Raw genomic sequence first — 9,977 nt, forward strand, 5'->3', positions numbered from 1 at the left:
ACACACACTATCACACACTTTGTGTGTGTGTTTTATGATGTTTTTTCTAGAAAATTACGATTAAAAAAATGTAAGTCTAAATGTAAATTTTGATATTTATATTATTTACTTATTTGGGATTGGTTCAATTGAGCTTAAGGGGGTCAATGGGCCGAGATCGCGAGTTTTTTCGAGCTCGAGTCAAATTTGGTAAGCTCGAACTTGAGCTCCAACTCATCGAGCTTGCATTTGATGAGCTCGAACTCGAGTTGAATTAAGCTGAGCTTGTGGAGCACAGTTCATTTTATATATATATATATTATAGTTTATAATTTTAGTTTTTATTATAAATTATTTATATGAAAAAAATAAATAAACGAAGAATAAACATTAATCTGTAACTTTTCTAATATATATATGTGTATATATTTGTTATTATATGTTAGTTATTTTTATATTAAAAAACAAAATAAATCAAAAAAAATAAATAAAAATACTCGTGAGTTTATGGGCTCGAGCTCAAACTCGTCAGAAAACTCTCGCTCGAAAAATTCGAGTTTTTATCGAGCCAACACACCGAAACATGAGCCGGTTAAACTTATTCACACCCCTAATTGAGTTATAATAATTTCAAACTCATCTCATGAACTTTTCAAAATTAAGATAACTCCAACTCAGCTCAGCTCATAATTAATTAGACTCAATTAAGACAAAATCAATTTAATACTCCTGTTTCAGGTAGGGCCAACCTACCTAAACTTAGATTGTGTTTTAAATCCACCATTAATATTCAGCTCATACAAATTTGAAAGGGCCCCACTTTCCCCCAACCAATCAGATAAGGATAAACTTCACCAGCGCGGCTCCCACACATAAGCCGAGCCACTGCGACCGGCCACCTACTCAGCCGGTTAAACAATTGAGCAAAAGTAGCAGCAGAGACCGTACAACTTCACTGCAATTTAGCAGTAGCAGGTCTTCTCCCAATCCCCATTCCAACGGCAGTTGCACTGCATTTACTGCGTGCGCCCCTACTTTCTCTCTCACACACACAGGCGCACAAAACCCACACACTACTTTCTCACTCCTCCATCATCCTCTGCAACGATAACTACCAGCTCTCTTCGAATTTGACTGCATTATCGAATTTCCGCTGCTTTCTCTCTCTAGCTTGAAGATTCCGCCGTCCGTACAGAACTGGTAACGCCATTTTCAATTTTCAATTTTCAATTTTCAAATTTCGTACTTATTGTGTGAGAAATGCATTCTGTGTAAAACTGAAACTCTCTCATCTGCTAATTTTCCGAGTCCTGCTTAGGTTTTTTTGATGTGTATTTGGATATATTTGAGTAGTTCTTATTTATATCTGGCTATATAATTTGGATAAATGCAGAGATCTTTGCAGAAAGTTGTTAATGATATTATAAATTGTGATAACAGAGCTGCTTTAGGTTGTCAGAATTTAATTCAAGCATTTTTACAAACATGTTGTGTGTGTGTGTGTGTGTGTTGGGAGGAAGAGAGAGAGTACTTTATTTATTTATTTATTTATTAATTTCTGCTTCATTTATTGTGATTGAACTGAGCCCGTGAGCAAGAGATTCAATGCATAACATTTAAGTTACCCACAAATTATACATGTCATACCTATAAACAAGTTTTTTAATCTTCACTCACAGATTTCGCAACTTGTCGAATCAAAATTCATTTATAATATAGCTTGAGGCTCTGTATTTTATTTATGACTCGCAGTGCTCGAATTTCTGCCTGCTGTTAAAAACAAAAAAAAATTGACCGGTGCTGTTATATACAAAGGGTTATGGTCCTTACGGTTGCCGTGTTTCCTACCATGAAGATCGGTTGAATGAAGAAATTGTAGTGTAGAGAATGCCTCAAAAAGGACAGCTCCAATAGAAAGAAAAAAAAACGAAAAAGAAAAGATTTGGTTTCGGTTTCCTGTTCAACAGTAAGATGCTGGAAATTGAATCGTGCCCGTCGAGGGTTTTGTCACCTTTCCGAGAAGAAAGTGGCGATGAAGAGCTGGCTGTTCTTCCTAGGCATACGAAGGTTATTGTGACAGGTAATAACAGAACAAAGAGCGTTTTGGTCGGTTTGCAAGGTGTCGTCAAGAAGGCTGTTGGGCTTGGTGGTTGGCATTGGCTGGTATATCTTTCGCTATCTTACAAATGATATGTTCCTAATTTCATTTTTTTTTTTCGCTTTCTTTTAGTAGTAGAAGATTGATTCCAAACTGATATTAGTGTTAAGTCGTCTTTTTTGTATGAACTTTCTTGGTTAACAAAATCACAGGAAAAGCTATGTCCGATACTGTTAATAATAAATTAATTTATAATTAAATTGTCTTTGGTGATATATATATATATATATATATATATATATATATAGTAATAAATTAATTTATACATAAAAATAGTAGTATTGAAATAATCGTTTCAGATGATTGTCTTGTCTACCTTGCTAAAGTTCTAGAAATTTCTACATCCGAAATTGATATAATCTCACTTTGATATAATCTCACTTTCGTTTCCTGATAAATACAATAGTGAAGAAGAGTTGAAATTGAAGATTGCAGAAACTGTGAAAGCTAGAGTTCGAATTGTTTGAAATCGAAAGGTTGCCCTTTCGTTAACTTTGCTGTTTTAGTGAATGTGCTTTTCGAAGAAAAAAAATGATTCTCCTTTAATCGGGCTTCGTTCTTTGTGTTCTTGATTCTCCTTTTTCTTTTCTGCTAAACCTTTAAATGTTTTTGTCATTATATGTGAAATGACGAACAGGTACTAAAGAATGGTGTCGAGGTGAAGCTCCAAAGGAATGCATTGAGTGTATTAGAACCTCCAACTGGGAATGAAGACGATGATGATGATGATTACGACATTGATGATTCTAGCAGTGGCTCTGATATTTGTGACAAGCACCACCGCCGCTTCTGTAAGTTTCCGCTTTTGCCCCTGCGAAAGCAACAATATTCCTAAAATCATCGTCCATTCTGCTTATGGTCTTTCAGTCTTCAATTTTAAATAAAATATTCTTAGCCCTTTTGAAGTATTGTCCTATTTTTTCCTTTGAACAGCTTACGGCTTTCATTTCAGCAAGATAAGCAAGCCAAGACTTCGGTATAATCGACCATGTAACGCAACACAATTGGTAAGCACAACAAAATCAACTAGCATATATGTATATATATATATATATATATATATATATATATATATATATATATATATATATATATAAAATGCATTAATCTTGATATCGTAGTGTATTGCATTGATCAGAGAGTTAACTTGGCAAAGCTCGGGACTGGATCACTATGCAGATATTGGCGAAGTTTCCACCTCGTGGGTGTTTTCCATTTTCTCCGTTTTTCCTTACTTTTTCGATTTAATTTTGCATAAATGGTGTGGGTTTCTAAAATTCAAAATATGCAGCAGGCCAATATAAGTCCTAATCCTACAAAGGAACAACTGGTCAACGCGGTCCAGAAGCACTTTTCTTCTCAGGTTAATTTTCTTACATGTATGATCATATTTATATAATGCCATTAATTTATAATGTAATAAAAGATGTATAATTTCCAATTAATTGGTCTGAATTTTTTGGGTGCAGAAAGTGGACGAGGTACAAGTGATTCTTGAATTTATTCGTGGGGCCAAGAAGAGACTGCAATTATCTGGCAAGTATTAATATTTTAGACCAATTCAGAGTTACATATGCTGACTCACTCACTCTGCCTGTAATATAATATATATGTATATGTATGTATGTAGGTATATATATAGTGTTATTATGAACCCTAACTTTATTTCACCTCTAATTATTGACTGCTAATTAATGTAGAACCAGCTGTGTGTAATTGTGTGTTGGGTCGGAAATCCCCATTAATTTGCTCAATTAGTTTTAAAATTTAAAGTATTTAAGTTTTTTTTTTTTTTTTTTTTCATTTTAAACAAAGAATAAAATATATTCGGACTTCAATAATTTATCATTTATTAATTTGGAAAAAAATAAAAATAATTAGTGGTTGGAAAAGAATTTTCAGTAAGTGGGTGGGACCCAATTACCCAAGAAAAAAGAGTTTAGTTGTTAGAACTTAGAAGGGCAGCCCACCAAATATCTAAATTCGTATACGCGTCCACGCCCTGATTATTTTTCAACTTCAATTTTTTTTTTTTTTTTTTTTTTTTTTTTTTTTTTTTTTATAAATTTCATAATAAAAATTGAAGTGTTGTGGATAAAACTTGGATAAAGTGCTATGGATAAATCTTATACTTGTGCCTCGTTTGGATTAGAAGAGTTGTTTGATGTTTAGTATTTCCAATAACTTCTAGAGTCGACCCGTAATATTATGTTATAACTTGTCTTCTAAATATAGTTTTTAGTGGACCTTTATCTTAATTCTTAACAACCGAACATGACCTCGAGGAATTATCAATCACGATTCGAACAAGGGGCTCATAGAACTAGAAACAATGCAATTTGGTCAGCCTTAATGGATGAATCAAAGTAATAAAAGAAATTTATTTTCGTTTTTAATCAAATTCTTTAGGATCCACGTTGGAAAACATATTATATTTCAATTTTGTATTCAATTTATTTTTCACAAATAATTCAAAATTAAACTTACAACATTAGTATTATTACGTATTTCATATTATATTTGAATAAAAAAACTAAAATTTTCGATTCCACCTATTTCAATAAGAAAATTCTGAAAAAAAAATCCAATTCCAAATTCTTAAATTTTGAATATTTTTTCTGACCTTTTTCGAATTGAATAAATTAAAATTAGTTTTTCCCTTCCATACAACTAATTTATTTTCCCGGAAAAAAGCCAATTCGATCCAACATGTCCGATTTTCACCCAAATGCCGATCCACAATTACTGCACCGTTCGATTTTTTTTTTTAATTTTTAATTTTTTATATTTATATAATTTTGATTTATAATTCTAAACTAGGGTGTAGGGGCATCAAGCAAAATCTGTGACAATTTTATTTATACCCAAACAAGTCCTCCAATTTTAGTTATATTTTTAATAAAAAATAATAAATGCAAATTAATTAAGATAATTAGTATAGAGTATGTAATCGAATTATTCTCACACACATTTATGCAACTTTCCAGGTCGTCGTCGTCGTCCTTTTCAGTAAAAATCTCTCTCTCACGCAAACACACGCGCAGAGTTCTCTGCAATTCCACTCTCAATTAAAGAGGTATAGATACACACATCTATACGTATATATATATGTATATATATATCGTTTCTCAGTATGCGTGCACGGCTGTGTATTTGTCTGTGCCGTGTCTGTATAATCGTTTGCGCTGAGGCAGAACTCGTGTACTGAATTTTGATTGGCGGATTAAATTTGTTTGATTAGAATTTTCTGTTCGCCATTTTGTTTGTTTATGCTGAGTTTTATATAGCTGACTGTTCTCGCTTTTGAGCAAATCCATGGATAATTTCTATTTATGTGTAGGGTTTTGAAAATTTCATACTGTTGTTAAATTATGCATATATATTTATTTAATTTCTTTGCGACTTAGTCTATGATCGTAGAAGTTCGTCAGTCCACCTTGTCTGTAAGTTTGTGGCGCTCGTGATTGGGTGCCCGTGGTTTCTCTCTCTTAGAATTATACTCTTAAATCAAAGTGAATTTTGGGAATTTTTAGTTGTTTTTCGGTATGAGCAATTATTGGCTGTTGATTGTGTTTCGAGGATTTTTTTTTTTTAATTTAATTGGGGATTAATAGAATCCATGATTAAATCAGTTAAGACTTGCACCAATTGGGCACTGTTGTAATTCGTTTTATCGATGCTGTTTTTTTTCTTTCTCATTTGATGTGCTGAATTCGTTAAAGAATCTGTTTCTGATTTTTTTTTATGTTTGTTTTCGTTACGGATGTATATTGCAATACGAAGTGACACAGAAGGTGGTGAAGCTTTCTCGACTAAAAGTGTCTTGAATTTCTAATAGATCGAAAATATTAATAAGTTTTAAGTATGACACTAAACAGAGAATCGAATCCGAAACAAGTTACAAGAGAAACATATTACTTGTTGTCCTACTTATACTTTCAAGCATTGTGTGACTAGTGAACTGTTATATTACAGTAGATTTGATCGATCAAACTTCAAGTCAAATTTCTGTCTCTTTACCACTTACGTTCTTCTAAGTAGAGCCTCTTTATCTGCACGTTGATTTCAGTAATTGATGTCGTTTGAAACCCTTATCTTAATTCTTGATATTTTTGGAAGGGTGTAACTTTTGAGCTGTTTGTAGCAGAAATTTGCTTTCCGAATGTTAAATTTGATTGGCGACTGTGGCTAATGTACTTATTGGTGCTTTATGTTATGTAGAGAAGAGGACGATGAGCAAAGTGCCAGGTGGCATCAGGTGGATGAGAAATATAATTAAATAGAGATGGGAGGCTGTTGTTGCTGTGCGTCTAAGAGCATTAATCTTAATAGCTCCCCACAATATTTTCATGTGAGTGATCTGTTACTCCTTATCAATTTTTGTTTCGGATTCGTTAAATCTTATAATAGCTTTTCATTGATCTAATAGTATGCTCTCTCCCGAGAATTCAACATTCGAGTCAAAACCAACATACTTGGTCGTTACCGGATATTATACGAGATTGATTTAAACGATAGAATCAGCATTTTGATGAAATAACAGCTATTTTTAGCTTCTTTTAGACTGCCGATATTTTAATGATTCGAAAGTTTCGAAACGGATCTCCTCAATCTCACCTCTCAAAGAAATTATTAGCATTGCCTGTTAATTTGTTGAGAGCCCTTCTTTGTGATAGATAGAGTTTGATAACCTGGTCGATGCTTGTGAGTGTCTCTCTCGGTTTTGGAATAAGCTTTTCTGTTGGATAATCGAGTTTTTCGATAATGACTGTATGAGTAGATGTTTATCATACTAATATTTCCAGCCTTTTTCGGTTGGTTTTATTTCGCATTATGCTATAATAAGTTCAATTGAATATTGCCAGTACGACTCGACTCTTTATCTGCTCGTAACCTCAATGACTGACATTATTGAAATTTTTATTTTCGTGGATTGATGTGATTGAAGTATCCAGTGTCAGAAGAGCATGAACCGTTATCATCTCACCATGCAACAGCCTCTGCGGCGATTTTGGTCGATACCAATTTAGATACATCAGTCCCAGACACTTATCATCCTCCCCCTGCACCTATACCTTACGATACATACGTTGGGCACCCCTCTACCCCATCAAGCAATCAAGAAAGCTCCGATAACAAGACTCAACTGGTTTTACAAACCACCGCCGCCGCCACCACCACCACCAGTGAAGACACAAACTCCGGGGACACATTGGAGACCAAGGTAAAGAACCTCGAGTCTGATGAAAGTACCAAAATAAATGCCGATTTGGAAGAATCGAAAGAAGTGGAGGATGAAAAGTCACATGAACTTAAAAAGAACATTGAACCAATGTTTCCACCGCTGCAAGACGAGGAGGATATCTGCCCCACTTGTCTTGAAGGTGCAATAGCAAAATACCCTTCTTATTTAACCGACTCTTCTCCTTATTGACGCAGTTATAAAATTTGACGTATTTAACCTTTACTTTCTATACTCTTGCAGAATATGATTTAGAGAACCCCAAGATTGTCACGAAATGCGAGCACCACTTTCACCTCGGTTGTATTCTTGAATGGATGGAAAGAAGTGACACCTGTCCTGTGTGTGATCAGGTTATTTTATTTATTTATCGTTATTTAACTTTGTATCTGGTAAATAACATGGTTTGTTTGTTACCTTGGAGGCACTGAGAATAATTTGTTGTCTTTTTTAACGCAGGAAATGATTTTCAGTCCCGCAATAGGAGGATAGCTAATGATTCTGTTTCTCGGTTAGCTATTATCGCTCACTGATAGGCAAAGCGACAATTTCATGGTACCTGTCACAACTTTAGTTGTAGTTTTGCTCATTTTGTCTCTTGACGTTTCTGTTTCATTTGTTTTCTTTGAAATTTGTTCGCGTTTGAAGATTCAGAGTGATTTAAAAAAAAAAAAAAAAAACCTGAAAAAAAGTTTGAAGAATTTTGGTTTAGAAATGAGCATCGCATCATATACGTTTTGTTTTTTCGTTTTCCTGTGTATATAATATATCAAAGGGGCAACAAAGAGAAGCATTAGCTTTCCTCTGTTTCGCAGTGGTTTTCGTATCCCTCCTTCGAAGCATGTTTTTTCTCCTTCAGATGTTTTATATTCTACAATTACAGTTTGTTTCGTCTTTATGCGACAATTGATTGAATTTTAGATTTTACATTTCGCTCGAAAATCAGTAGGATCGGAGTCGTATTAGTGGTCTTGTTAAGCTTTTATGCAGTAAAAATATATTTGAATGGATTTATTTGTACAAAAGTAATACACTGGATACCTGTGGATCTCGGATATAGTTGGTTAAGGTACTAATTTATTGTTGTGTTCCTTTTATTTATGGATAATTATGGTCACCTCGAAGTAAGGTCAAACAACGAAAAACCCCTCATGTTTGGGTAATTACAACTACCCCACAACTATGAATCTTCTTACACGTCCACTCTTACAGTTCAAATTCAACATAATCTTCTACATTCCGTGGAATGTTCTCTAGTTTGTACTCGTTTTGTGCAAAAATACATTTTTTGATGCACCACAATCTGATATTTACAAGCAAAAAACACGTCTTATGATCATCTTGTTTTAAAAATTGGAGCTGAAATGGGATAAAATGGGTACAAATTGGAGAATACAAACATCACATCTTTTGATTGATTACTTTTGGGAATTTTTTTTCTTTTTTTTCTTTTTTTTTTCTTTTTGCAGCAAACCTTAAGAATGTGTTTATATTATGATGATTATGATCCAAATATGCAAGGGCTAATATATATGAATTTTGACTTCCATGTTTTTTGTACTGGTATTATGATATTTTGTCAATTATTGTACCTATTTTTACATGTAATGTAGCATTTTACTGCTTTTATCATATTCTTTTGCTGTCTAAATTCATAATCATGTAATGTATGTCAACATTAATAGGGTAAAGTTCACCTTGCACCCCTGAATTACGGGATGTATTGCAAATGCTTTGCACCCCTAAATTACGAAATGTACCAAATACCTCTTCAGTTTTTGCATTATGTTTAAACAACTGCATCAATGAATAATCGGTTTTATTCCCGTACGATTCCGATTGACTTGATCGTTGGAGTGCTAATGCTGAGAATCCTTCCCCAAAACAATTTTTTTCAGGTCTCTCAGAAGCACGTATACTTTCTCTTGTTTGGGTTTTCCCTACTCCGATCTTTTTTGCTTGAACAATATAGCAATGAGACCTGACAATATGTGAGCTTAAGTCAATTTAAACTCGGCTCAAATGGCGCGATTGCCAACCCTAATTAAATGTATATTTTAAAGAAACTTCAACGAAACTACTCAATCATCATGTATTGAAGCAAAAGATTCACATAATCAAAGTAGAGCTCTTTAAATTACATACAATTATACTATTATGTAGGTATTGGAAAGTGAAAACATGAGAGAGAGAGAGTGTGTGTGTGTGTGAGAGAGAGAGAGAGAGAGAGAGAGAGAGAGAGAGAGAGAGAGAGAGAGAGAGAGAGAGAGAGAGAGAGAGAGAGAGAGAGAGAGATACCAAAACAAATTATTGCAAGAAATACCAAATATAATAAAAGAAATTCTAAGATGGTGGAAACAAAGATGAATTAAAATAATTAAGCAGCAAAGGAAGACTGAGTGGGCAAATCATATAAAAGTGTTTGGAAGAATAGTGTCCCAATCAAACCTCCTTGGGGTTTAATCAACCGCAGGCCATTACATTAAATTAAAAATTAATTATTAATATTAACTTTTTTTTAAAATAAAAATATTCTACATAATTAGTGTTTACTATGTTCTCCATTAAACCATCATTATGACATATGCATAATCTCCT

The 9,977-nt window shown here is 33.6% G+C and overlaps 2 protein-coding genes across 6 annotated transcripts; both read left to right on the forward strand.

Moving 5' to 3' along the window:
* The first annotated feature begins 936 nt into the window (after positions 1-936).
* On the forward strand, positions 937-3,909 carry LOC105973760 (hypothetical protein). 3 transcript variants are annotated; one of them, XR_001174280.2, is made up of 7 exons: positions 937-1,179; positions 1,732-2,142; positions 2,775-2,928; positions 3,071-3,144; positions 3,259-3,338; positions 3,432-3,500; positions 3,607-3,909. XR_001174280.2 is itself a non-coding variant. In XM_012998802.2 (7 exons), exons 2-7 carry the CDS (start codon positions 1,951-1,953, stop codon positions 3,682-3,684), a joined length of 633 nt encoding a protein of 210 aa, XP_012854256.2. In that variant the 5' UTR covers positions 937-1,179; positions 1,732-1,950; the 3' UTR covers positions 3,685-3,909. The 3 variants fall into 3 exon arrangements, 2 of the variants coding, with proteins under 2 accessions (XP_012854256.2, XP_012854257.2); XM_012998802.2 differs by having other exon boundaries at positions 3,276-3,338; positions 3,429-3,500; XM_012998803.2 differs by having other exon boundaries at positions 3,276-3,338.
* Positions 3,910-5,077: 1,168 nt separating this feature from the next.
* LOC105973759 (RING/U-box superfamily protein) lies at positions 5,078-8,233 on the forward strand. Of its 3 annotated transcripts, none has more exons than XM_012998801.2 (5): positions 5,078-5,213; positions 6,359-6,488; positions 7,086-7,521; positions 7,623-7,732; positions 7,839-8,233. In XM_012998801.2, exons 2-5 carry the CDS (start codon positions 6,423-6,425, stop codon positions 7,869-7,871), a joined length of 645 nt encoding a protein of 214 aa, XP_012854255.2. In that variant the 5' UTR covers positions 5,078-5,213; positions 6,359-6,422; the 3' UTR covers positions 7,872-8,233. The 3 variants fall into 3 exon arrangements, with proteins under 3 accessions (XP_012854255.2, XP_088673988.1, XP_088673993.1); XM_088817862.1 differs by having other exon boundaries at positions 5,200-5,338; XM_088817867.1 differs by lacking the exon at positions 5,078-5,213 and adding an exon at positions 5,250-5,473.
* Positions 8,234-9,977: the final 1,744 nt, after the last annotated feature.

Source organism: Erythranthe guttata, chromosome 1, assembly GCF_056151865.1.
Source record: "Erythranthe guttata isolate IM_541 chromosome 1, IM_541, whole genome shotgun sequence".
NCBI lineage: Eukaryota > Viridiplantae > Streptophyta > Magnoliopsida > Lamiales > Phrymaceae > Erythranthe > Erythranthe guttata.